The sequence below is a fragment of the Lepus europaeus genome, chromosome 21 (genome assembly GCF_033115175.1).
Source record: "Lepus europaeus isolate LE1 chromosome 21, mLepTim1.pri, whole genome shotgun sequence".
Lineage (NCBI taxonomy): Eukaryota > Metazoa > Chordata > Mammalia > Lagomorpha > Leporidae > Lepus > Lepus europaeus.
This window is the reverse complement of record NC_084847.1, coordinates 16,232,144-16,259,065: the sequence shown is the minus strand read 5'-3', so window position 1 is coordinate 16,259,065 and position 26,922 is coordinate 16,232,144. Positions and strand designations below refer to the sequence as shown.

At 49.6% G+C, this 26,922-nt stretch overlaps 2 protein-coding genes across 2 annotated transcripts in view; one reads left to right on the top strand and one right to left on the bottom strand.

Moving 5' to 3' along the window:
* Nucleotides 1-834: 834 nt before the first annotated feature.
* On the bottom strand, nt 835-16,348 carry PDZD9 (PDZ domain containing 9). Its single transcript, XM_062180046.1, has 5 exons — nt 16,257-16,348; nt 15,474-15,562; nt 14,378-14,536; nt 6,518-6,707; nt 835-1,228 (listed from the first exon to the last, which is right to left on the bottom strand). Exons 1-5 carry the CDS (start codon nt 16,346-16,348, stop codon nt 835-837), a joined length of 924 nt encoding a protein of 307 aa, XP_062036030.1.
* A 7,819-nt stretch (nt 16,349-24,167) lies between these two features.
* Nucleotides 24,168-26,922, top strand: part of MOSMO (modulator of smoothened) — a 63,721-nt gene continuing 60,966 nt past the window's right edge. The window contains exon 1 of the mRNA XM_062179952.1: nt 24,168-24,277. Within this exon, the coding sequence (XP_062035936.1) occupies nt 24,172-24,277 (106 nt within the window). The 5' untranslated portion in view covers nt 24,168-24,171. The remainder of the gene's footprint in view (nt 24,278-26,922) is intronic.

Below are 26,922 nucleotides of genomic sequence, written 5' to 3'. Positions count from 1 at the left end.
AGTACTTATAATATGATGGGATCTTGTTTTAGATTCATAGACAGAAATATACATAATCATTGCATATAAACATCAGAAGTTATTCGAATTAAGGGTAAGTGGCTGTCAGGGTAAGAATTTCCAGATTATTATTGGTGACTTTTTCAGATAAAAGCAAGTTAAAAAATCTGATACTTTGGGTGGCAGCAGCTAAGTGGTCTGGTTCTCTCTATGCCTTTTTTGCAAGAAAATTATTTCTGAAAACAAATTCCCTGTCAGTCATACCCTGTTACTCCTATAACTTTGTTTTATACATCTAATTTATTATTACTGCGGCAGTTCTATTTTTTGGTCCTATCTCTCCTTCATCTGTTTCAATCTTCTCTCTTTCAAATAACACAAAGTAAAAGTAGGGCTGAAAAGTAAGGGGAGGGATTCTATTGTGAACCATTAGCCAAAGAATATATCTGTTATCTCTTTTCAGTAGAATACTTGAAGCTTGAAAGGAAAAAAAGTTATTTACCTTAAAAAGGGGAGTTTTCTGCTGTGTTCAGACATTCTGATGTTGAGTTCTCTACTGTGTTTTCTAAAAGTTGAGAAATTCTCAGAAAGGAAGGTCCTGATCATCTGAATGATGTTGCTATTCTGGGAATAAGATTTGTGAGGCCTGCAAAAGCCCATGGGAGTTGACAGACCTCACCCTGGAGAGTCCCTGAAGGCTTGGAGCACAGTCACGGAAGAGATTTCATCTGTAAGTCTGCATGGATTCCTGTAAGTAGAGCAAATCTGTACGTGGTGATGCACAAAAATTGGGAGTTTTCAAGATAAATGCTGTTACAACCATGGAGTGGCAGGTTAGTGCTTAACACTGGATGGTGGTTGACCTTTGCCCTTTTCAGCTTGGGCGTAGTCTTCCAGCCAAAACGCATCCGAGGCAGAGGAGATGGAGGAGGAGGAGGAGCTTTCTCGGTCTTGTTTTGCCATTGTCCAGTATGGAGAAGGGGCTCTCACTTCCTTGTCCTTATGAATCATCACATCACAGCTGATGTCTTTCCCCACACTGATAGTCTGGTTCTTCTTTTTATAGCCATGCCACTCTTTGGAAATAGATACTGGTTTCATTGCAGGGTGATGCCCCATGGACCGAGGATACCTATAATATTTAAGTCTTTTATCTAAAACGACTTCTTCATTGTCCTCACTGCTTGTGAGAGAGTCTTCTTTTGCCTGCTGGGTTTTCTTTGGTGCGCTGAAATGAAAACAACAGGGAAAGAAATGAATTCTTTTTTTTTTTTTTTTAAGATTTATTTTATTTATTTGAAAGAGTTACAGAGAGAGGTCTTCTGTCTGCTGGTTCACTCCCCAAATGGCCACAAAGGCCAGAGCTGAGCTGATCCAAAGCCAGGAGCCAGGAGCTTCTTCAGGTCTCCCACATGGGTGCAGGGGCCCAAGGACTTGGGCCATCTTCTGCTGCTTTCCTAGGTGCATTAGTAGGGGGCTGGATCAGAAATAGAGCAGCCGGGACTCAAACCGGCACTCATATAGGATGTCAGTGCTTCAGGCCAGCTGCACCATAGAGCCAGCCCCAAAGTGAATTCTTAATATCTGAATTAAGGTTCCCTGACAAGATATCTTATATCCTGAAGATAGCACCCTAGCCTAGTGTGCTAAGCCTGCGGCACTGGCATCCCATATGAGCACTGGTTCTGATCCTGGCTGCTCCTCTTCTGATCCAGCTCTCTACTTATGGCCTGGGAAAGCAGTAGATGATGGCCCAAGCGCTTGGGCCCCTGCACCTATGTGGGAGACCTGGAAGAAGATCCTGGCACCTGCTTCAGATCGGCCCAGCTCTGGCCATTGCAGCCATCTGGGCAGTGAACCAGCAAATGGAAGACCTCTGTTCTTTCTCTCTCTGTCTATAATTCTACCTCTCATATAAATAACTAAAATCTGAAAAAGTAGCTTTATAGCCTACTTTAGCTCAGAAAAGATAGTTTAGCTTAGGTACCTCCTTTCTGTATCATTAAAGCTTTTCTCTTTTTAAAAAAAATACCTTTAAATTTTTTTACATTTCCTAAACGTAAATAAAATTCCATTGTAAATTATTTCATATTACTTTTAAAAGCTTTGCACAGACTGAGGCCAGACTACAGACTGGAATAGTAGGAGGCTTAAATAGCATGGGTTCACACCTAGAGTGACAAGTTCAACCTAGTCATCTCCTTTTGAGAGTTCTGTTGCAATAATAAAATACTGCCAGCTCTCTGCAGCAATAACAATATTACCACCTTCTGTGAGAGTCAGGAATTAGTCTCAAGGATTTCAACATGCTAATTATTAATAAATATTTGAGTTCACTATTTTTCTCCTGATCCTGCCCCACTGCCTCTTTTGGTTTTAGATATTTTTAAGTGTATAGTTTTATTGTTTCTGTTATTATTATTATTATTTGAAAGGCAGAGTGACTGATCTGCCATACTGGTTCACTCCCCGAATGCCCACACAACAGCCATGGCTGGGTCAGGCCAAAAAGCCCAGGAGTCCAGAATTCTATCCAGCTCTCCCGCATGGGTGACAGAGACTCAACTGCTTAAGCCATCTTTTGCTGCCTCCCAGGTTTGCATTAGCGGGAAGCTGAGTTGGAAGCAGAGTGGCCAGGACTCAAACCAAGCACTCTGACTTGGGATGTGGCTGTCTCAAGTGGTGGCTTAACCCATTGTATCACAATGCCTGTGCCTAAAGAGATTTTTGTAACCTTCCCCAGCTGAAACTTGGGTGTTGTTTGCCTGCTAGCAGCGACTGGCACATAAACTTTTCTACTGCCTGCTGAACCTGTACTTGCTGCTACTTAGAGTAAATGCTACCTGTCACCTGCTCTCCCTGGCCCTCATTGCCCAACAGATCCAAAACTCAATCTTTGTGATTATAGACTTCAAGTACATTCTGTCCTGCTGATAGGAAATAGGTTCCTCTCCCTCATCTCCCTTAATCTGTCAGACTTGCAAGTTGACAGTGCCTATTTTATTTGCTTCCAAGAATTTGAACAGGTTTTCCTAAACTTTATCACTTCTAGTAATACACAACTGGTATTGAGTCATTTTTACTGAGGCGCTAACTTTAAATGTGTGATTTTTGTTATGTTTGATTTAGCACTGCAAGGACTAAACTAAAACAGTTTGCCTTCAGCCACACCCAGGTCTTCCTGTACAGCCCATAATGAGAAGGCAAAAAAATCCAAGTTACTTTTTTACAGGCTGCAAGGGATATCATTGGTAACTGTTTTCAGTAACCGTAATGACTTAGATAATTAAGTCATAGCCAGCAAAAGCAGGGTTAGCTGGAGACAAAAAAAAAATTTAAGATGTATTTATTTATTTATCTGAAAGGTAGTGTTACAGAGAGAGATTTTCCATCCAACGGATTATTGGCCCAGCTGGCTGCAATGGCCTAGAGTTCCAGCTGGGTCTTCCATGTGGGTAGCAGGGGCCTAAACATTTAGGCCATCTTCCACTACTTTCCCATTAGCAGGGAGCTGGATTGGAAGTGGAGCAGCTGGGACTCAAACCAGCACCCGTATGGATGCCAGCATCACAGGCAGTTCAACCTCTGCACCACAATGCCAGCTGTATAAAAATCTTTAGACCACTGGGCCTACCTACCCACAGCACAGAGCCATTTGCTCTTGGAAAAGGTCTTTTCAACTCTGGGAAAGAAGTGTTTTGTTTCCCTTTTTGTCCCCACCACCCCCTCCCACGCCACGCGTAAATGTCTCAGATGTAAGTACTTTGCTTAATTAAAGGGATTTGGAACATGCTTGGCACTGTTGCTTAAGTATGTGGTTTAGCGTCATACTTCAGTTGTACTAGTCCCTCTGTTTATCTCTTCTTTCCTTCTAAGTGGTCAATCTGCCATCCTAGGTTTTCCTACTGTGAATCTCTTAACTCCTCCATGTGATGAAAATGTTTGAAATAGTCGTTACATAGGCAAAAGGTTAAGAGCCCAGAATTGATAGTTGAGCTGTCAGATTTGGGGCCACCATCACATGTGGCGGTGAAGTTTAAATTGATAAAACTTGAATAAACCTAAATGAGTCTCCACATTTCAAGTGCCTGATAGCCACCTGTGTGGCTAGCAGCTAGCTTAGGAGACAATACAGTTGCAGAATATTTGCATCACCGCTGTAGAGTCAGACCTGTGCCATTTAGCCCTGTATCCCCAGCAGGTTTACACACACCCCTGGGCTTCGTTCAGCTGCCTTCTCTGCAAAAGGAGGATAACAGTTGGCGTGAGGGTCCCATGGTATCCTGCTTGTACTCGCTGCAGGTGCCCACCACACGCTGAGCCATGAGTAAGTGTTCCCTACTCTTACTAAGCACTTTTAGTCAAATCAGGATTGGTCTGGCCAACGGTGAAATCTTTCCTGTCTGCCTGACCTGAATTGGACAGCTGTTGCCCAGCTCTAGCCACCATCACCACGTAAGAACACAGGCCATCTTCTGGTGCCTCACAGAATCCAGAGATGCCGGTTCTTTCCAAATCTTAGATTTGCAGGTTGGGTGACTAACTCCAAATATCTTACAATTTTAATTTTTTTAAATACATAGAAAAACACAAAATTTTAATGAAAAGTCATAAATTCCTTGGTAGTACACTACCCAGGTCTAGATGGTAAAGGCCATCGTGTGTCCTGCTTACTCTCTGCAGGTGACCACTTAAAATCTATGGGAGCCAAGCAAAGTATATCTGTAGGTCCTGTCAGTCCCTTACCCTTTAAGCTCCAGTCTCTGAAGCAAAGCTTGTGAATTACAGGCCATTTCAAGTCGCAGTAAAGTCCCTAGCCATAGTTCTTTGAGCCATAGCAATAAGCAGAGGCTCCCAGCTGTGGCACCTAGTGCTCAGAAATCCTAACAGATTTACTAGGGCTCGCTCTCGTGTCAGAGCGCTGAGTCTGCCCCTGAAAGAACCAGCTCTGCACCTGTTGTTCCTTGTGTTTTCCTGGAAAAATGTTGACTCCATAAAGACAAGTCTTAGCAATGGGGGGGGATGATGAATTCACAGTCCCTAAATTCCTGGCAGGGTCAACAAGGCAAACGCTCCCCCAGTAAGACAGGGCTGCTGGAAAAATCACTGGGGAGCTGACATTTGATCTTAAGCAGAATGAGTCTGAGAGGTTTCTGGTACATCCAAATGCAGAAATCAGGTGGATGTTGTGTTGTTTTGTTTTGTTAAAGATTTAGTTTTTATTTATTTGGAAGAGTTACAGAGAGAGGTAAAGCCAGAGAGAGAGAGAGGCCTTCCATCCATTGGCCCACTCCCCAGATGGCCGCGACAGCCAGAGCTGAGCTGATCTGAAGCCAGGAGCCAAGGATTTACTCTGGGTCCCACGTGGGTGCAGGGGCCCAAGCACCCAGGCCATCCTCTGCCCTCCCAGGCCATAGCAGAGAGCTGCATCAGAAGCAGAGCAGCCGGGACTCGAAACGGCGCCAACATGGGATGCCTGCACTGCAGGCAGCGGCTTACCTGCTGCGCCACAACGCCGGCCCAGGTGGATGTTTAATTAGGCACGTTTGGAGGTGATGCAGTTTGAAAGTGCTTAGTGAATGGATAGTAATACAAACCACAAGCATTGATGAGATTGCCTGGGAGACTCAGAAAAGGATCAAGTACTAAATCTTGAGGAATTCTGAGGTTGGGTAAAAGGAGGCCAACCCGAAGTGACCAGAGGAACCGGGGAAATCAGGGGAGTGTGAAATCCCAGAAACCTGGGGAAGAGGGTGTTTTAAGAAGAACAGGGGGTGAGGAGGGGGAGTGTAATGTATCTGCTGCTACTCAGAAGCTGCGGTTTGAATGTGTCCTCCCAAAGCTCATGTGCGGGAAACCTAATCCCCAAATTCGTGTTAATAGTATTTGGAGGTGGGGCCTTTGGAAAGGAAGGGAGTAATTAGCATGAGGCCTTGTGGGTGGGATCCCCAGAGTGGCCTCAGTGGCTCTGTAAGTGGCTTGCTCAGCCTTACCCTGTGACAGTGCAGCGAGAGGGCCCTGAGCAGAGGCTGGCGCCACGCTCTGGGACTTCCCAGCCTCCAGAACCGCGAGCTCAGTACCCCTCCATCCTTTCTGAAACGCCCAGTCTGTGGGCTTCCTTCACAGCAACAGAAAACGCTAAACCATACAGAATAAGGAGCGGGAAGGCCGCTGGCGTCAGCAGTAAGGCAGCTGGGGAACAGACCTATGGCCAGGGAACGAGAGCAAAGTTCTAGCAAGTTCTAAGGGCTGACTTTGCACAGCACAGGTAGCCTTGGGAACAGAGTTCCCGTCAGGGATTGGCTGGTGGTTTTTTTTAACTCCAAGTTGCCTTAATCTCGCTGCCTCATGTTAGGGTACTGAATCCATAAGCCTTCAAAAACTCACTAACTTATCCTGGCAGAGTCGCCCACCCTTCCTACCATAGCCCTGTCCGGTTGTTAATTCTCTTATTAAACCCAGATCCCAGAACGTGGGATTCTGTAGTGTAACAGAGTTTCTAAAAGTCTGTACTTACGTTGTTACTGGGAATTTGGTCTCTGGGATCAAATCTTGGATTTCTTTCCATTCTTTGGGTATGTCAATAAAACTTCGATAGACCTTGATTCCTAGTACCGTTCCGATGGTAGTCTGTTGCAAAAGCTGTAAAAACTCTCGAAGCGTATATCCTAACACATTGGCATGGCCAACACTAATGAGTACATCACCTGAAGAAGGAAAAAAATTATCAGTAAAATTAAGACAGTGGGGCTGATGCCAGTTTGATTCCCGGCTGCTCTGCTTCCAATCCAGCTCCCTGCTAATGCACCTGGGAAGGCAGCAGAAAAAGGCTCAAGTACTGGGGCCCCTGCACCCCCGTGGGAGACACAGATGAGGCTCCTGGCTTCAGACCGGCCCAGCTCCAGCCATTGCTGCCATTTAGGGAGTGAACCAGTGGATGAAAGAACTCTCTACCTCTCCCCGCTCTCTCTTATCTGTGACTCTGCCTTTCAAATAAATCTTTTACAAAAAATTAAGACAATGACAGAAAGGATCCATATCAGTATCTGGTTTTATTTTGAGACATATCTTTTTTTTTTAAGGTTTACTTATTTGACAGAGAGAGAAACAGACAGATCTTCCATCCTCTGGTTCACTCCCCAAATGACTACAACAGCCAGGGCAGGGCCAGGCTGAAGCCAGGAGCTCCGTCAAGTCTCTCACGTGCATGGCAGGGGCCCAAGCACTAAGGCCATCTTCCGTGTTTCCCAGGCACATTAGCAGGGAGCTTGATCAGAATTAGAACAGCCAGGCTGGCGCCGCGGCTCACTTGGCTAATCCTCTGCCTGCAGCGCCAGCACCCCAGGTTCTAGTCCCAGTCGGGGCGCCAGATTCTGTCCAGGTTGCTCCTCTTCCAGTCCAGCTCTCTGCTGTGACCTGGGAGTGCAGTGGAGGATGGCCCAAGTGCCTGGGCCCTGCACCCACATGGGAGACCAGGAGGAAGCACCTGGCTCCTGGCTTCGAATCAGTGTAGCGCACTGGCCACAGCGGCCACTTGGGGGATGAACCAACGAAAGGAAGATCTTTCTTTCTGTCTCTCTCTCTCTCACTGTCTAATTCTGCCTGTCAAAAAAAAAAAGTAGAACAGCCAGTCCCAGGTATTCCATTTTATGGGTTCATATTGTTGGTTCATTTTTAACCAAAACCAAACTGCAGCCTTTATTTAAACAGAAACATTTATGTTCATGACATGAGTGTCGTCTGCATAATGAAGAACGCAGTTAAGATACTCCTTCATGGGAGACAACGTTGTGGTTAAACCGCTGCCTGCAGTGCCAGAATCCATGTGAGCGCCGGTTCGAAGACCGGCTACTCCACTTCCCATCCTTCTCTGTGTTAATACACCTGGGAAAGCAGCCAAAGATGGCCCCACCCCAGCCATTGCAGCCATCTGGGCGGTGAACCAGCAGATGGAAGATCTCTTTCACCCTGTGTTTCTCCCTCTCCCTACCTCTGCCTTTCAAATAAATTAAAAATAAACTTTAAAAAATTTAAAAAGGGAGCATTCAAACAACAAGAATGGCTATTACCAGTACAGAAGATAACACTTAACTAAGTGGTAAATAAATGACCTACTTTCTATTATACCTGCCTGGCAACTTGCATTGCTCTCCACAGTAGACTGTATTAAACACCAGGCCTCCCACACACACACATGCCTTTAAAAAAAAAAAAATTTTTTTTTACTTATTTGAAAGGCAGAGCAACAGACAGAAAGGGAGAGAGAGCCTCCATTTGCTGTTTCACTCCCTGGCTGCCTGTAACAGCCAGGGCTGGCCAAGTCCAAGCCAGGAGCCAGGCGCTCCAGCTGGGCTCCCATGTGGATGGCAAGTACCCAAGTCCTTGGGCCACCATGTGCTGCCCTCCAGGGCAGGACCCCACCTCGGGGCATTCCAAGCAGCAGTTCACCCACTGCCACATCACTCACCTCAACATCAGGCATTTGTTTTAATTTTCTGGCCTTGTGCAGGATTAGTTGAGCAAAGAATTCTATTATAGAACAATGGACAGTGAGCATGCTCCTAAGGTGTATATGCAGGGAATATATTGGTTCAAAGGAGTTTCACAGCTACAGAATCACACTTTAGGGCAGTGCTGGACAGGGAGGGAAGTATGGTGGTCAACCGTGCAGCTGCTGAACCCCCAGCATCTTGGCAGCAAACCCCAGACCCCTAATTGAAGGAAGCCACAACTATATAATTATTTCCAGCAGTGGGGCAGGGCCCTGTAAACTGGATCCGCCGCCAGGTCCTCCCACCTGGGTCACTGACCCTGGAGCAGGAGGTGCGGTAGAGCCTTCACTTTCCCCAGGGTGGCCCTTTGTTCTCACCCTGTTTCCCATGCCTAAGTCTCCAGCCTTTTTGGCACTTGTCAGATTCAGCATCCTAAATTCAGGGCCCTTAACTATCTTGTGTTACTTGCAGTGAAAAACCCTGACTGCTGCAAGGGCTTCAGCGAGACTTAGGAAGGAACACAAGGATTTGGCCCTTACGGACAGAGTCACATTGGGTAAAATCTCAATCCTAGTGCCAGCATCTTGCCAAATGGCAGTGGGGCATTCACGGCTGACACCAGATGACGCGACCCCCATCAAGTTCCAAAGATGTGTTTACCTCTGTAAGTGGAAAGCTAGGAGCTCTCCATTACCCCCATCCTAACTAAGATAGCAGAAGCCTAAAATCAGCAGAGAGAACTATGGAGACACCTGCTGATACTTCACCTCAGTGGGCTCCCCATGGAGCTTCCAGGAATGCCAAAGACACATTTCCATGGTGCTAGTTACCATCAGAAACAGAAGTTTCCAGAAAATGGACACTTAGTATGGAGAAAAGGCTCTACTTTGGTCCTAAGAAGTAGCTGGAGGCCAGCATTGTGACACAAGGTTACTTGGCTACTTGTCCAAATCGCCTATCAGAGTGCTGGTATGACTCTGGCTGCTTCACTTCGGATCCAGCTCCCTGCTAATGCACCTGGGAAGACATTGGAAAATGGTCCAAGTGCTCGCGCTTCTGCCACCCACATGGGAGACCTGGATGGAGTTCCTGGCTCCTAGCTTCAGCCTGGCCCAGCCCCTGGCTGTTGGAGCTATTTGGGGAGTCAACCAGATCTCTTTCCCTTTGTCTCTTCCTCTCGGTTGCTCTGCCTTTCAAATAAATAAATAAATCTTGAAGAAAGAAAAGAAAAAAGTAGCTGGGGTTGAAATCAGCTTCAGGGGCCGGTGCTGTGGCGTAGCAAGTAAAGCTGCTGCCTGCAGTGCTGGCATCCCATATGGGCATCAGTTGAGTCCCAGCTGCTCTGCTTCCGATGCAGCTCTCTGCTATGGCCTGGGAAAGCAGTAGAAGGTGGCACAAGTTCTTGGGCCCCTGCACCCGCATGGGAGACCCAGAAGTTCCTGGCTCCTGGCTTTGGATCGGCCCAGCTCTGGCCATTGTAGCCATGTGGGGAGTGAACCAGTGGATGAAAGACATCTCTCTCTCTCTCTCTCTCTCTCTCTCTCTCTCTCTCCCCCCCCCCTCTAACTTTGCCTTTCAGATAAATAAATAAATCTTTTAAAAAAAAAAATCAACTTCAGAATGAGACAAGACTTCTCCCAGCCCCTGTGGGTTGTGTATTCTGAAGCAGCTGCTCATTCTATGGAGGTTAATTACAATGGCAAAAAACACGAGCTCACCTACCTCATGTTAAAGGAGTGTTGATAGCTGAAAGCCATGGCTCCACATTGTGCTTAATTATAGTGTAAAAGAATGACTTTTACCAAGAGGGCAGAAAATAAACCACTTAATTCCTGACTGTTCTGGCTGTAAACCAAACATGTCAGTGGATGAATGTGATCACCCTTCCAACAGATAAGCACTGCCCTTCATAGAGAAGCACCATCTTGGTATTCATGAACGCCAAGCTCATTGCACCTCGTTTTTCCTCTTAATGGGCTGTAGGAACAGTGCTGTATGAACTTGGTTACCACTGCCTACAATAAATCAACTTCACTGCCACTAATGAAAAAGATTTTTTTTTTCCACCGCTCCCAACTAAGCTACAATTTCCATGTGATTAGGGACCCTGTCTGTCTGGCTCTCCACAGAGCCAGTACATAGCAGGCCTTCAGACAGTGCTTAATGAAGGAATATGGCCTGGTAAAGGCTGTGCCCAATACAGGACGTGTACAAAGCTGCTTCAAAAACTGTAAAAATGAGAGATGTTTAGTGTGGTGCAGAAAAATTTTGCAATCTACAGTTTTTTCATAATATGCATTTTTCATTGACTGTTTTTGAAGATTCTTCATAAGCATTGATTTCATAATTTTTTTGTACCTAGAATAAACTTTCCATGAACTTGTTGAAGTACCCTGTTAAGGCCATATTAATTTCTCTATGACCATGGATGATACAAGTCTGTTAAAGTCATCCTGGCCAAAAGGAATTTACAGTTTAACCAGAAAAAAACGAAAACTACATCAGGAAATTAAGATGAAACCATGTCATGAAACATGAAATAAGAGAAATTTAAAGGACTTCGATGGTAAATAACAGGGTGGGAGGCTGTGCAGTCAAAGAAATTTCAGGTTTCTAGGATTATCACCTCCCATCATAACAATATCAACGTCCAAGATAAACGGTTGAATTATAGAAACTTTGAAGCCTGGATGCTAAAGCAGCTGACTTGCAGAAGCTGGGGCTCTGAACTTTCTCTCCATTGAAATCTCATTTCCTGTAATTAGGCAATCGGCTAGTGAGCTGGTAAGGGCCATCTAGGCAGACAAAGGCTCAGATCCCAGCTCCAACCACAGACTTAGCTGTGTGTTTTGAACAAATTACTCCATCTCTCTAAGCCTCTATGTCTCATTATCCATATTCCAAGAACATGGTACACGTAAAATTCACTGACTGATGTGAAACACCTTGCACAATGCCAGGACAAACATTATTAATGTACTAAGCAGAGACATAATCCATGTGCCATACTGTAAATCCTGGATTTAAAAGATCAATTCAGGCCGGCGCCGTGGCTTAACAGGCTAATCCTCCGCTTCGTGGCGCCAGCACACCGGGTTCTAGTCCCGGTCGGGGCGCCGGATTCTGTCCCGGTTGCCCCTCTTCCAGGCCAGCTCTGTGCTGTGGCCAGGGAGTGCAGCGGAGGATGGCCCAAGTCCTTGGGCCCTGCACTCCATGGGAGACCAGGAGAAGCACCTGGCTCCTGCCATCGGATCAGCGTGGTGTGCTGGCCGCAGCGGCCATTGGAGGGTGAACCAACGGCAAAGGAAGACCTTTCTCTGTCTCTCTCACTGTCCACTCTGCCTGTCAAAAAAAAGATCAATTCAAGGCTGCTGCTGCCCTCCAAGAGCCCACTAACTGAACTGCACCGCGACATTTCTGTATCCACGGCATGAACACATACATACTCCTGACACTGGAGAACCCTGGGCTGTACACCTGGCTATCAACTTGCCCTTGTCACCTGACCGTGGAGAGAGGCTGAGGAGACGCAGAAAAGCCCATGGGGACCTGAAGTGCTCTTCTGGTCTAGGAAAGCCAGAATTCTCCCCCTGGCACTGTGTTCCCCAGCATCAAGCAGTGATGCCTGGAGAAACAGCTTTAGATTCTTTTTTGAAGATTTATTTTGTTTCTTTGAAAGAGTGACAGAGGGAGAGAGAAAAATATCTTCCACCTGCTGGTTCACTCCCCCAAAAGGCTGCAACAGCCGGGGCTGAACCAAGCGGAAGCCAGGAGCCAGGAACTCCATCTGGGTCTCCCACGTGGGTGTCAGCGACCCAAGCACTTGAGCCATCTTCTGGTGCTTTCTCAGGCATATGAGCAGGGAGCTGGTTTGGAAGATGGGATGTTGGTGTCACAAGCAGCAGCTTAACCCACTGTGCCACAGTGCCCTGCCTTAGAGTTAGGTAAGGTCAAAGGTAAAGTGCTTCGTAATAGCATCACTCATCAGCTTGCTTCTTTGAAGCCTAGCTGCAAATCAGAACCATCTGAGCAGCCTTTAAACCATGCAGTGCCCTATCCCCACCCCCGGACCAACAGAATCAGAACCTGTGCTGAGATGGGGCTCAGGTGTTTCCAATAGGCAACGAGGATTGCAAACCAGACAAGTCTAGAGAATGTGTAAGAATGGCCTGAGAGACATAATTGGCAATAAAAAGCACTTTAGCTTGCAGAAGCACTTTTATAAAAATTATGTCAGCAAGTCCTAGTAACCTTTGACTCAGATGGGATCATCGCAACTTAGAGGTGAAGCAACAGGCCTGGAGGGTTACGTGACTTTGCCCAAGGTCACAGAACTAGAAAATGGCAGCACCAGGGCTGGCATTGTGATATAGCCGGTTAAGCCACCACCTAGCGCATCACATATTGGAACACCACTTCGAGTCCCTGCTGCTCCACTTCCGATCCAGTGTTACTGCCGATGAACCAAGGCAGGCAGCAGAAGATGGCCCAGTACTTGGGCCCCTGCCAACCATGTGGGAGACCAGAATGGAGTTCAGGCACCTGGCTTCTGCCTTGCCCTTCCCCAGTTATTGTGACCATTTGGGAAATGAATTAGCAGATGGAAGATTCTCTCTCCTCCCCTCCCCTCCCCACCATGCTCTGCTTTTCAAATAGGTAAATAAATCAATCCTAGGAAAAACGGAAAGCAAAAAGCATATGGCAGGCCGGCGCCGTGGCTTGGGCCCTGCACCCGCATGGGAGACCAGAAGAAGCACCTGGCTCCTGGCTTCGGATCAGTGAGATGCGCCGTCCGTAGCAGCCATTGGAGGGTGAACCAACGGCAAAAGGGAAGACCTTTCTCTCTGTCTCTCTCTCACTATCCACTCTGCCTGTCAAAAAAAAAAAAAAAAAAAAGCATATGGCAGCACATGGACCTGAATTCAGGCCATCATGCGTGAAATGATTTTTCCTTCTTGCCACTTGCCATCCCATTGTGCCTCCCCCACTCCTGGGCACAGCTCAGGCCCTGAGCAGGCACTAGGAAAACACATCCCGCACTGCATGGAAAATGCATCCACCCAAAGACATGAGAAGTAGGGCAGCACTGGTGAGGCCCCTGGGCTCCGGCGTCTGGGAGAAAACCTTCAAAGCTTGGCTCCTCGGTGTAACCGTGGGCAAGTTACTAAATACCTGGCTCCTTATTTGTTGCTGATTTTTAAATTTTATTTATTCATTTGAAAGACTGAAAGATTTTCCATCTGCTGGTTCACTCCCCAAATGGCCAGAATGGCCAGGGCTGGGCCAGAGTGAAGGCAGGAGCTTCAACCGGGTCTCTCATGTGGTTGGCAGAGACCCAGACACTTGAGCCATCTCCCACTGCTTTCCCAGGCACATTAGCAGGGAGCTGGATCAGAAGTGGGGCAGCCGAGACAAACTGGTACCCATTTGGGATGCCGGCATCACAGGCCACAACGTCAGCCCCCTGATCCTTATCCTTAAGGTGCTTGGATCTAACTCGGGGGTTGTTGGAATGTTTAAGTAAAATCATGAATCCAAATATGAGCAATGATTAATATTGCCTGCAAAAAGAAGAAATCTTTATGGCTAGAGTCCCGGCTCTGGAGTGACACTGTTTATATCCCATTGGCAACATGCAGGTCAACCTAGACAAGGAACTCAGTGTGAGCCCATTTCCTCACCTGAACGGGGGATGACAGTAACAGTTCCTACCTTGCAGGCCACTCTATGAATTAAATTCATTAATACACCCAACATGGAAGACTCTAGAAGTGACCGAAATTGGCCAGTGGAAAGATCTCACCCAGCGTCATCATACCTTTATGGGTATACTGCAAACACATGACCCTCTGAAGGCAGAGAGGAGGGTGGGAAACCACAGTCACCTGGCCGGAGTTTCCCGTCCTTGGCCGCAGGGCTCTTCCTGAGGAGGTGGGTAATCTGCAGGTAGGGGCCATGCTGGATGATGATCAAGCCCAGGCCCATGCTGCCCACGGTGAGCTTGGTCTGCTGCGTTTTGCTCAGGGTGTGTCCAGTGGTCTTGACTTTTTTTTCTCATGAAAAGAGGAGAGCTCATTTCAGACAGGATGGCAGGAGGGGCAGGGGTTTAGAGAGTCACCTGAGATGGTGACAGGGCTGTCGCAGAGTGCCCAGCACATCACGAGTGCTTACCATTAGTTATGATCGTCCATTCACTTAGCAAATATCATGCTGAGCAAAACAGATTTCGTCTTGCCCTGGTGCGTCTTGCACACCTCGGTGGCAGAGAACAGTTAGTTGGATAACAAAACTGTGTAAGACGTGCTAGGAAAGAGATCTGAGGGAAAACCAGAGGAGGCAAAATCTGGATTAAAGGCGGAAAAGAAAAGGAGAGCAGGAGGGAGCAAAAGGTAGCAAGGTTCTGAGACAGGAGCAAGGGGGCCTGGGCACACAGAGGGGACAGGGCGGGAGGCAGGATGAGCAGCGGCCTGGCAGACAGGGCCTTAAGGAAAACGCTTCAGTGGGGATTTCAGCGGGACGGGATCAGATCTGCAGTTTTTCAAAAGCCCCCTCTGCCTCCTGTGTGGCCTGTGGATTGTGGGATTAAGAGTGAAGCCGGGCCGGCACCGTGGCTCAATAGGCTAATCCTCTGCCTGCGGCACCGGCACCCCGGGTTCTAGTCCCGGTCGGGGCGCCGGATTCTGTCCCGGTTGCCCCTCTTCCAGGCCAGCTCTCTGCTGTGGCCCAGGAGTGCAGTGGAGGATGGCCCAAGTGCTTGGGCCCTGTACCCCAGGGGAGACCAGGAGAAGCACCTGGCTCCTGCCTTCCGTTCAGCGCGATGCGCCGCCGCAGCACGTCAGCCACAGCGGCCATTGAGGGGTGAACCAACTGAAAAAGGAAGACCTTTCTCTCTGTCTCTCACTCTCACTGTCCATTCTGCCTGTCAAAAAAAAAAAAAAAAAAAGTGAAGCTGAGAAATGAAAATTCGCCCAGGCACATCACGGCCGTGACGGTGGAGACGTGACAGCAGTCGGCCGTGAAGGTGGAGACGTGACAGCAGTCGGATGCCGCCAAAAGCAAAATCCAAAGGCCTTGGGCACAATGGGTAGCAGGAAGGGTGAAAAGTGTTTTCTACAGAACCACATCTCAGGAAAAGCTTCAAGGACTGAGGAGGGGTTTAGGCCAAGAAGTGCTCTCCCCCCAGAAGTGGCTTCCGGCAGGCTCCTCTTCAGCACCCAGGAAGCTGTGGGGAGAGCTGCTGTCAGCTCACCCTTCCCAGCATCCACACACGGCCATTCTCCGGACCCACAACTGGCCGGCCTGTGGCGTTCTCAGGGCCATTGCTGAGGGAGCTGCTCCCCAGCCAAGGGGAGCTGGCCCAGGTTCAACGCCCTTTGCTCAAGGCAAACATCCTTGCCCCAAACCACAGTTGCTCTCAGCCTGCAAAACAAAATAACATAGCAGAAAACAGACACTGGTTCCCGAGAGGGTCTCGGGAGCCATAACGGCAGGGTGGTCCCGCCTCGGGCGTGGGGCTCCCGGCCCAGCGTCAGCTGGCAAACTAGATATGCATGTGGTGTGATCTACTGTGCAGCCCCGTTTCAAAGACCAGTAGGGTTAAGTGAAAGAAGCCAGACGCAAGTGATTCCATTTTATGAGCCTCTAGACAGAGAAGGGATGTAGGGAACGAGCATCCGGGAAGTAATGCTGGGTGGCCAGCTGCACCTGGTCCCTGCCTTGACTGCCAAAAGTCACAGAGCTGTACATGGGAAAGGGGAATCTCACCGTGTGTCAGTTACAGCGTGACCATTTGACAAAAACAGGAAAGAGCAAGGCTTGCTCCAGGCATCACTCACTCCCCACTCCCCAGTTACCATGTTTCTTTTTGTGGACGGACTTCTTCATGCCCCGGGGAGGCGGGCGGCGCCGCCGGAGGGCCTCCGGGAGCCCAAGCTGGAGTATGTCCCACTCACAACAGTTTCGAACGCTCCAGAGGCGAGGCGGCCGCGGAGCCGGGCCCAGCCCAGTCGAGACCTCGGGCGCCGGCCCTCCATGCGGCCGCCAGGGGGCGCTGCGCCACCGCTGCCGGGTACCGCAGCTGTGCGGGGACCACAGGTCTCAGTGGACGCTGCGGAGCGTGGCGCGGGTGCTGTGGCCCCCGGAGCCGGTGCAGGAAAGCTTCAGTGGAGAAAAACCAACCGGCGGGGGCTAGCGCAGCGCCGACCCACGGCGAGTTCTTCCTTCATTCCGAGTGGACCACTGAAATGGATTCCGGGGAGCACAGAGGAGGCGTCCCAAAGAGGTGAAGGGAAGATCTTAGAATACCTAGATCACAGACATGGTTACAGCAGCAGCTCCAGCCGCTCTGGAACTTGCACTCGGTTCATGGATGTTTTGAATGAGAAAAGGCTAAGAAAGGGTGACCTGAAAAAAAATTTGTAAGTGAGTCACTATTAGGAGAGGAATTAATGCTGCCTCTTTTTTTTCCTCTAAAATAATAACCCTCCATCCCACACACACAGTCACTCATATCACAAATATTTACTCCATGGTTCACTGTGCTCAATGCTGAGGACACAACAGTAGTTGAGGCAAACAGGGCCGTGTCCTCTCGGAACTAATTTTTTTTTTTTTTTTGGACAGGCAGAGTGGATAGTGAGAGAGAGAGAGACAAAGGTCTTCCTTTACCATTGGTTCACCCCCCAATGGCCGCTGATCCAAAGCCAGGAGCCAGGTGCTTCTCCTGGTCTCCCATGCAGGTGCAGGGCCCAAGGACTTGGGCCATCCTCCACTGCACTCCCGGGCCACAGCAGAGAGCTGGATTGGAAGAGGAGCAACCGGGACAGAATCTGGCACCCCGACCAGGACTAGAACCCGAGGTGCCGGCGCCGCAGGCGGAGGATTAGCCTATTGAGCCGCAGCGCCGGCCTCGGAACTAATACTTTAAAAACAGAGGAAGTAAACTATTTTAAGGAAAATATGTTATCAAAATAAATGTTAGAAAACAATCGCTTCTCAGCCTTTTGGCTAGGATCAAGTGTAGAAGGAAAATACTATGATGAGGTAGGTGGGACCTTCTGCTGTCTGGGCTCTGATGTCCCTACCCTGCCTGGGACATCCCTCCCTGCACAAGCAGAATCACAGACCTAGCAGGTGTCAGAGGAGGGCACAGACTTCCATGGCACACCTGAGAAAGTCCTCGCTTGTTCTGCAGCCCTGCCCAGACAGGAGAGCAGGGCGGATTTCTCATTGTCACAGAGGCTGGCACAAAGGGCTACTCCCAGTCTGAATTAGTGTGCTGCCAGGTGCTTCTTGTGACCAATCACCTGTCGGGCATTGGTCTACCCCGATACCAAATTAATTCTCTCACAAAAGGCACCCTTTTCCTCTGTCTTCCCGTCAGAGAGGAAGTGGGGAGAGTCTGTGGGACAGAAGCATGCCCGCCCTTGAGGTTGCATGCGGGGAGCGTAGGGAGGGTTCCTCGGGCTTCCCTGGATGCCAGGGTCACACTGATTCGTAGAACTGCAGGACCCAGACTCTTGTGGCCCCTGTGCTGTGTGTCCAGATCCTCCTTCAGGGCTGAAGGACCTACATGAGGGGAAGTTTGGGCGGAGCGGGGCGGGGGCAAGCATTTGACCTAGGGGTTAAGCACACACTCCCACAAGCGAGTGTGTGGGTTCTGTACCTGACTCTGCTCTGCTCCTGACCTGTTTCCTGCTAATGCACACCCTGGGAGGCAGCAGTGACGGCTCAAGTAATTGGGTTCCTGCTGCTCAAGTTCCTGAGTTGGATTTGGGCACTGCCCTGTCCCAGCTGTTGCAAGTATTTGGGGAATGAACTAGTGGATAAGAGCCCTCTCTGTCAAATATTAAATAAAATGTAAAGAATTCATGGAGAATTTAATGTGATTTGATTTTTAAAAATTTACCCAGGGGCTGACATTGTGGCGTAGCAAGTAGAGCTGGCACCTGCAACTCTGGCATCTCATATGGGTGTTGGTTGGAGTCCCAGCTGCTCCACTTCAGATGCAGCTCCCTGCTAATGGCCTGGGAAAGCAGCAGAGGATGCCCCAAGGTCTCAAGCCCCTGTACCCATGTAGGAGACCCCGAAGAAGCTGCAGGCTCCTGGCTGCACGCTGACCCAGCCCTGGATGCTGTGGCCATCTAGAAAGTGAGCCAAAAGGTTCCTTTCCTCACCCCACAGATGTGGCTCCCAATAGCGCTTCTCCAATAAACCCCCTGCAACTCAGTCTGTTTCCCAGGCTGCAACAGTGAGTGCCAGTGAACTGAAAGAGTAGATGCTAAGATGGGTTTTGGGAGCTGGATCACCCCCTGCCCAGGTACTAATGAGGACCTTACTCCTATAGAAGTATAGCTTAGGGAGCTTGCAGCACAGGGAAGCTCTGATAGGAACATTTTTAAGGGATGGTCTATCATTGTGCCAGCAGGTGTCACCTGTTACATGCTCCTTACATCAAGGGCTCTGCAAGCAAGAATAATCACCAGGAAGAAGGAAATTGCTGCTACACAAAGGGGCAGGAAGGAATGGTGATCCACTTGGGTGTCCCTTGGCACTAATGGACAAACCCAGCAGCTACAGTCAGATGTGCTTGACAACCAGGGGCTCAAGCTCTTCAGGCCACCCCACCACGCTAGCCACCTAGACCATCATGGGTGCTGGCAGTCGGGGAAAGGGTGGATGGGAGAAGAAAGAAATGACAGGGACTTCAGCAATGCCCCGAGATGAGCTGCAACAGTGGCAGCTCCTCTCATTGGTTTCTGCTGGGAAAGGATGCTCACCAGGGTCCTGAAGGTGCTGCCCCTAGAACTTTAAGGAAGCAAAATTGAGAATTGAGGTGTTAAAGACAGTAGATAGGGGGCTGGTGTTGTGGCGCAGCACATTAAGCTACCACTCGTGACACCAGAGATACTGGCATCCTATAGTGGAGCACAGAGTTCCATCTGCTCCGCTTCTGATATAGCTCCCTGCTAATGAACCTGGGAGGCAGCAGGTAGAACCAAGTGCTAGGTGGAGTTCTTGACTCCTAGCTTCAGCCTGACCCAGCCCTGGCTGTTGTGGGTATTTGGGAGGTAAGCCAGTGGATGGAAGATCTCTCTCTCTCTCTCTCTCTCTGTTACTTTGCCTTTCAGATAAAAACAACAACAACAACAAATAATAATAAAAAATAATAAATAAAGAGGGGGCCGGCACCATGGCTCAGAGGGTTAAGCCACCATCTGCAGCACCGGCATCCCACATGGATGCCAGTTCGAGTCCCAGCTGCTCCACTTCCGACCCAGCTCCCTGCTAATGTGCCCTGTAAAGCAGCCAAAGTTGGCCCAAGTGCTTGGGTCCCTGAACCCATGTGTGAGACCCAGATGAAGTTCCTGGTTCCTGGCTTCGGCCTGATCCAGCCCTGGCTATTGCAGCAATTTTGGGAGTGAACTCATGAATGGAAGATAACTTTCTCTCCCTTTCTCTCTGTAATCTTGACTTTTGAATAAACAAATAAATCTTAAAAAAAAAAAGTCTGGCGCTGTGGTACAGAAGGCTGCTCTTCCGCCTGCGGCGCCAGCATCCCACATGAACACCAGTTCTAGTTCCGTCTGCTCCTCTTCTGATCCAGCTCTCTGCTATGGCCCGGGATAGCAGTGGAAGATGGCCCAAGTGCTTGGGCTTCTGCACCCATGTGGGAGACCTGGAAGAAGTTCCTGGCTCCTGGCTCCTAGCTTCGGATGTGGTTGTTTGGGGAGTGAACCAGCAGATGGAAGACATTCTCTCTGTCTCTCCCTCCCACTGTCTGTAACTCTGCCTCTCAAATAAATAAAAATCTTAAAAAAAAAAAAGAGTAGCTAGACTTTTGAGAGCAGTAGTGCTTCCCAAACATGGGGAAGCCTTCGCCCAAGAATAGGTGATGTGATAGGAAATTCAAGTCATTGGATAAATAGGATCCATTTTCCTAGAGGGTTGATTTTATTTAAAGGTGTGGAAGATTTAAAAACAAAACAAAACAGAACAGAACAAAAGCTATTGAAACCAAGCATAACGCACAGTGCTGTGCTCTGCATGGCACCCAGGAGGCTCTGAGCGGCCCAGATCCCTCTTCAGGACTTCAGGACAATTCCCCAGGGGGGTGGGGGCAGGGCGGGGCGGGGGGGGGCGGTCGTAGTGTGATCTCAGCTGTCAGCCTTCTTGAGGAACTGTCCTTGGCTGGAGAGAGCTGCCTCTTCCCCAAGGTCAGACATCCAAACAGTGGTCAGTGCAAGGATCATAAAGTCTTGACCCATTAACCCCAACTCGGAGCAACTTAGAATGGCCATCCCAGCTTCAGGGCTCCCCGGGGGGGTGGGGGGCTGCAGAGCCTCCTGTGCCCTCACCCCTCACCTCTGCCCCATCCTGCTTCCTTCCCTTCCCCCACAGGAGACGGATCCTGACAGAACTCCCAACCAGACTTCCTGCACGCTAATCAATAATCTCACATCAGTCAGCTCCACGGAACCGATCTGTGAGCTAAACCATGGGTTGAGCCCTAGGCACAAGCCGCTAACCCCTGAATTTAGCTCTTTTATCTTCTCTAACCCCAGGAACCCCACGTACAAACACGGGATGCATCCATCACTCTCATGGCCCATGTGATAACCTTCAGCCCCAGGCAGGCAGTGTGTCCTTTATCCTGTCAGGCCAACGATGCTCCTTAAAGAGGCAGTTTCCCCGGAGGCTCCATCTGGATTCTGCCTCTGGTGAGCCGGGGTCTGCCATCCATCACAGCAAAGCACGCCACGTTCACCGCCCTGCAATAGCTACAAAACAGCTATTGATGACTTGGGCTGCCAGCATAGCTCCCTCCCAGGGGCCTTCTGTGTTCTTCTGGGTCCCCAAGGACTTTCCACCATAAGGAGCCTTGTGCATTATCCCTGAATAGAAAAACCCCAGCTGCTTTGCTTTGAGGTGGGTGAGAATGTGCGATGCGCCCATCAGTGAGACATGCCACGCTGGGGGAGGGGTGCAGAAGACCAGAGAGGGGAGGTCAAGTGAGGAGCAGGGCTAGGACTAGAACGTGGGTCTGCGTTCTTTCTGCTCCAAATCACCTCTACCTCTCCAAAAATTTAGACTGAGATAGAGAAGGAAACAGATCAGTCCTCTAGATTTTTAGACACTTGGGTCTCTGAGACACCAGGTGTGTTGGAAGGCAACATTAAGATGTGGGGGAAATTTATAGACAGTGTATTTGGCTCCTGCCAACCCTACCCTGATCCTGGTTAATAGGAACGGATGGGATAGGTGACTGCTCTCCTTAGTGATGTGCAGCCGTTAATCTGATAGATTAATTTTTAATTTAGGCCGGCACCGTGGCTTAACAGGCTAATCCTCCACCTTGCAGTGCCGGCACACTGGGTTCTAGTCCCGGTTGGGGCGCCGGATTCTATCCTGGTTGCCCCTCTTCCAGGCCAGCTCTCTGCTATAGCCCGGGAAGGCAGTGGAGGATGGCCCAAGTGCTTGGGCCCTGCACCCGCATGGGAGACCAGGAGAAGCACCTGGCTCCTGGCTTAGGATCGGCGAGATGCGCCGGCCACAGCGGCCATTGGAGGGTGAACCAACGGCAAAAAGGAAGACCTTTCTCTCTCTGTCTCTCTCTCACTATCCACTCCTCCTGTCAAAAAAAAAAAAAAAAAAAAGAAAGAAAGAAAAAAAAAAAAAGAAATTCCTTTAATTTAATACTTGTTTAGTGCTTTAGACTTAGATTCAGAGCCTTGTGTGGAGAGACAGATACAGCAGGGTCTGGAGAGTACTGCGTGGCTAGAAGGAAGGATTTATACTTCTACTTTTTAAGCACTAGCATCTAGTCCTCAGGATCCATGCAAAGTTAGAATAACATTTGACCCCGGGACTTCATCAGCTAGCCAGTAGTGAACATCAGTGGACATTATTTGGGGATTTTGTCCTGTATGGCTAGAGTTTCTTCTGTTAGTGGGCAACAGAAACACCAAACAAAAGCCAAGAATATGACTCCATCATTTCACCAGTACTTAAAAGAAATGAATACTTGCAGTAATGTGATAGGCAATATATCTGGATCCTCAGGATACTTGAGTTATCCTGTGTCAATCTCTGTGACGGAGGGAAAATAAATTGCATCATTAAAAAAACCTTCCCCTCTAGAGACCAGTTTTTGGAACGAAAAGTCTTTATGGTAGCAATCGAATCCCTCGTTCCTCAATTTACCTGGTGACACTGATAATTTCTGCACATTGCTGCCAGGCTGTTGGAGTTGGTGGAATTTGAAACCTGCTGAGTTTTGTGGACATGTAGGCATTCCAAAAATAGAGACAGATGTCACTCTTCTAGGTCTTTCTAGAGATGACCTAGGTGGTATTTCAGGAGAAAATTTCAGGAGAGTGCCGCTTTCAACTCCTCTTTGATGATCATCAAGTCCTTCCTGCTTTCTACAAGACATCCGAATCTGTCGGGGTTTCTTCATCTTCAGGACTTGGACCCCAGCCAAAGTAACAATTCACCCTCCTGGCTTGGAAGCTTCCTAACTTGTGTCCTTGCTATCGTTTCTAGTCCTCCCTCCTACTACAGGTCTTTACAGATCTAATAAATTCATGTCACTGTCTTGCTGAAAACCTTCCAGCAGCTTCTGTAGTACTTACAATCTAAACTCCTGATCGCGGACTCCCCAAAGCCCCCTCCATTTGGCCTCCCCAGCTCTTCCCATTCCACTCTCTAGGCCAGCTGGGGCATTTGTAGGTCCTTGTATCTGCCAATCTCTTCACCCGCACCCCCTCCCCTAATGATCTTTGCACTGCTCTCCCTTAGTTTTCCCCTATCTTCAAGATGAGGCCCGCCTCCATGACTCCAGTGGCCTGTACTGCAATGTTTCCTTCCTTGACCAACCTAACTTGCACCACCCCATCACACCGACCCCCTCCCCAGATTCACAGTTCTGCAGCTGAAATTATTTTAAACGTATTTCTGTTCTTTCTCCTCCAGCACGTAAGCTTCGCAGGAGCGGGAAACCGGTCTTCCCCGTCCACTCCAGCATCCGCAGCACCTATACAGCCCGATGGCCAGCGGGTGTCCAGGGCTGACGGCCACGGGACAGGCAATGACAATAGTGTACAAGGTGACCAGGGCCCAGCCGCAGCGCAGTCCCTCGGAGGCTTCCGAGCCTCCCTTCTGCGGGAAGACTGGAATCTTCCACCCACTCCATTCCAAGCTCTGAAAAAGCGTAAGGACTGGGGGGGGGGGGGGGGGGTGTATTTTGTGCTCAGTCATTAACAACGACAACAATGTTATTTTACTGGAAGGAAAGGCAAGAGGCAGCGTGGCCTGCAGGAAGAGACCGGGAGCCTGGCGGTGGCAGACGGGTCGGCTGGGGGGACCCGCGAGGTCCGGGCCGCCCGGCTGACCGCCGAGTGGCGAGAACAGAGCGCGGAGCGCCGCGGACCCGGAGTCGGGGCCCGCCTCGCCGGCGCGGCGGTTTCGCTTCCGGGTGAGGGGCGGGCGGGCCGAGCAGTTCCGGGGCGGGCGGCGGATCAGGCGGTGCGGGCCGCGCCGCGGCTGCTGGTCCCGGGCGCGCGGAGGGCGCGAGCGGCGCGCGGGGGCCGAGGGGGCGCGAGGCGGCGGCCCATGGGGCGGGAGGCGTGAAGCCGCGGTCTGCCCGGGGCGCGGGGGGTGGGGGGAGCGGGGCGGGGAGATGGATAAACTGACCATCATCTCAGGATGTCTCTTTCTGGCCGCCGATATCTTCGCCATCGCCAGCATCGCCAACCCGGACTGGATCAACACCGGGGAGTCCGCGGGTGAGCGGCGGGCGCCCGGCGGGGGGTTGAGTGAGGGAGAAGACGGGAGACCCGAGCTGAGGAGAAAACCGGGCTGCAGGGCCGGGGGCGGCTGGCGGGGAGGAAGCGGCGGACGCGAGCGGGACCCCCAGGCTGAAAGTGGCGGAGGAGCCCCGGGCTGGGCTGGAGGGTCCGCCCGGGGGAGGCTGCGGGGCAGCCACCTGAGCTGAGGGGCCGCTGAGGAACGAGCTGTCGCCCTGGCTTTTAAAAGGAGAAAAAAAAAAGAAGAAGAAAAAGTCGAGGGAGGAGACCGCCTGGGGGGACCCTGAGGCTCCTGCGAGGGCGCTGCTGGGCGAGGGGAGGCCGCGCGGGGGTCTCTCCACCCACCCCACCCCCCGGGGGAGCTGCGGCGGGCGCCCACCCACCCACTCGGCGGGCTTGGCAATGGGAGGAGGCCGGGGGATCGGAGCCCCCTCACCGCCCGCCCAGCCCCTGCCGGCTTGGCCGTGTTTGAAGCGCTTGTGGCTTCCGATGTTTCCCTTTGAAGTGTATGTGGTTATAATTTTTGCTTTATTTTAGGCCCGGGAGCTATAAGAATACTAATAATAAACTTCATTTTATGGAGCATCTTTGATTCCAGCGCATCCTCCCCAAAATGCTGTGGCGCTCTTAATAGTAGTTACAAAATGAAATAACACATCCGAGTCGCAGGCGGCGGCGGCGGCGGCGGCGGCGGCCGTGGGTGCTGCGGGGCCGCGGGGCCGCGGGGCCGCGGGGCCGTAGGCAGGAGAGGCGAGGTGGTGCCCTCGGGGAAAGAGGCGGGCATCTTGCCGAAGGGTATCCCAGGTGAATGCTCAGCTTGGGTCACCTCCCTCTCCTCTCTCTCCCACTCTCCTCCTCTCCCACAGACCTGTGAGACCAAACCTTTAATTAACGTGCACAGCTGTTGGGGGAACTTCTGGGAATTAAGGGATGGTCTTGTGTTTTAACTGCTTGTTCAGTGCAGGTGAAGGGGATATGAGGGTAGGGGTGGGATGCCAAGTCCACAATGAATAATTTGCTATAAAAATGTATCACTGCACTGTCAAACTTCTTAAGTATTACTTAGGGTTCTGTATTTATCCTGCAGTATTTTTAGCTCTTACCAAAAAAAAAAAAAAAAAGGTAGCTGGGACATTTGTTGCTCCCCCCTCCTATTTCTCGCCCCTTTTCTAGACCTTGTAACACAAAATTATGCTGTCAGGTTTACTGGTTTATTAAAATAACACTCAAGAAAAATTCTGCTACTTTTTTTTGCCTGTGGAGTTTTAGCAGAACTGTTAATTGTAACGCTTTTAAGGAAAGCGTCAGCATTGTTTAGAATTTGGTGCTAGTGGAGGCTTTGTGCCATACAGTTGCATGTGAAGCATCCAGTTCATTGTCGTTGTTTTATTCTGATTATACGTGTAAGTTGTGACTGCTTTTTTCATTTGGGCTTCAAGCTTGTAGAGGCAGAAAACTTTGAATGTTCTAGCAGAAGATTCATTTTTGCAGAGATTTTAGGTGGAATCCCAATAGATAAATTGTCCACAGGAAAGATACAGTCGAGAGAGGGAACTATGGAGTAGAAGGGGGAAAGTAATGGCTTAACAGTCCTGAGAAGAAAGCGCGGTAGGATGAGTAGGACCTCTTCATATCTGGGGGCAGTCATCAGCCATGAGTTGCCATGGATACGGGACGGACAGAGGTCCAGGGCTTGAAGGAAGTAGAAGATATTGGGGGGAAAGTAGTTGCAGAGGAAGCGTCCCAGCTGGTGATGTAGGATTGTTTAGCAACAGTGTAGCCTCATTGAAGTTGGTGGCAATGAACCTATAGGTGTGATGCCCTGCCTGCCTTGTTGAATATTCCAGAAGTCCTTGGAAATAAGGAAACATCAAGAATGCTGATGTAAACACCCCTGAGCTTCGTTCAGGATTGGGATTTACCAGCTACATGCAACAGAATGACAGAGGAGCCATGGCTTTTTGGGTGCTGGCAAAAGATTATTACTGTAATGGTTGCTCATGAAATCTCAGCTGGGTAAAGAGTGAAGGTGCAAAAAGGATGGAGCTGATGGGTTGATCAGTTGATAGTGGTTGGTTTATGGTCAGTGAAATAGTGGGCACATAAAATTGAAGTGATCAGAGTGAAATGATTGATAGAGCCAAGTGGAATGCAGAGGGTTGTGGGTCTGGAATATAACAGTGGGCTGTGTGGCTGAAGTGCAGTGGAGGAGGTGATTTTTAATGTTTCCCTTGACATCTCAGGATAGCCTTCAGCTAAATATTCTGTGACCAGAAAGAGGACTAATAGGAGACAGTAGAACAGTAAGAAAAACTTCAAAACCTTTTCTAACCATACTTGTTACCTTAACTGTGTCAGGCAGTAAACCCTACTCTCCCAGCCCCCTAATAAACAAAATGAGGAGCTTGGTATGCTCCTTTGCTTACTGTTGTGAGCTGTGGTGAGATGCACCCAAGCTTTGCCTGGCCTTTGCTTGAGTTTCTGTGCTCACTGTACACTTCTACCTGAGTAGACAGACGCATTTTGGGTTTTAAAAGATCAGTGCAGAGTTTTACCTTCCAAATCAATGAACCGTTTACAAGAAGTTCAAATAGGCTCTCAGAGGTGACGGGATAGCTTTATTC

Coding starts and splice junctions, on each gene's coding strand:
- PDZD9 (XM_062180046.1), bottom strand. CDS start 16,348: ATGGTAACTGGGGAGTGGGGAGTGAGTGATGCCTGGAGCAAGCCTTGC. Junction 14,537..15,473: donor ACGTCTCCACCGTCACGGCC/GTGATGTGCCTG, acceptor GAGAAAAAAAAG/TCAAGACCACTGGACACACC. Junction 6,708..14,377: donor GGACGGGAAACTCCGGCCAG/GTGACTGTGGTT, acceptor TTCCTTCTTCAG/GTGATGTACTCATTAGTGTT.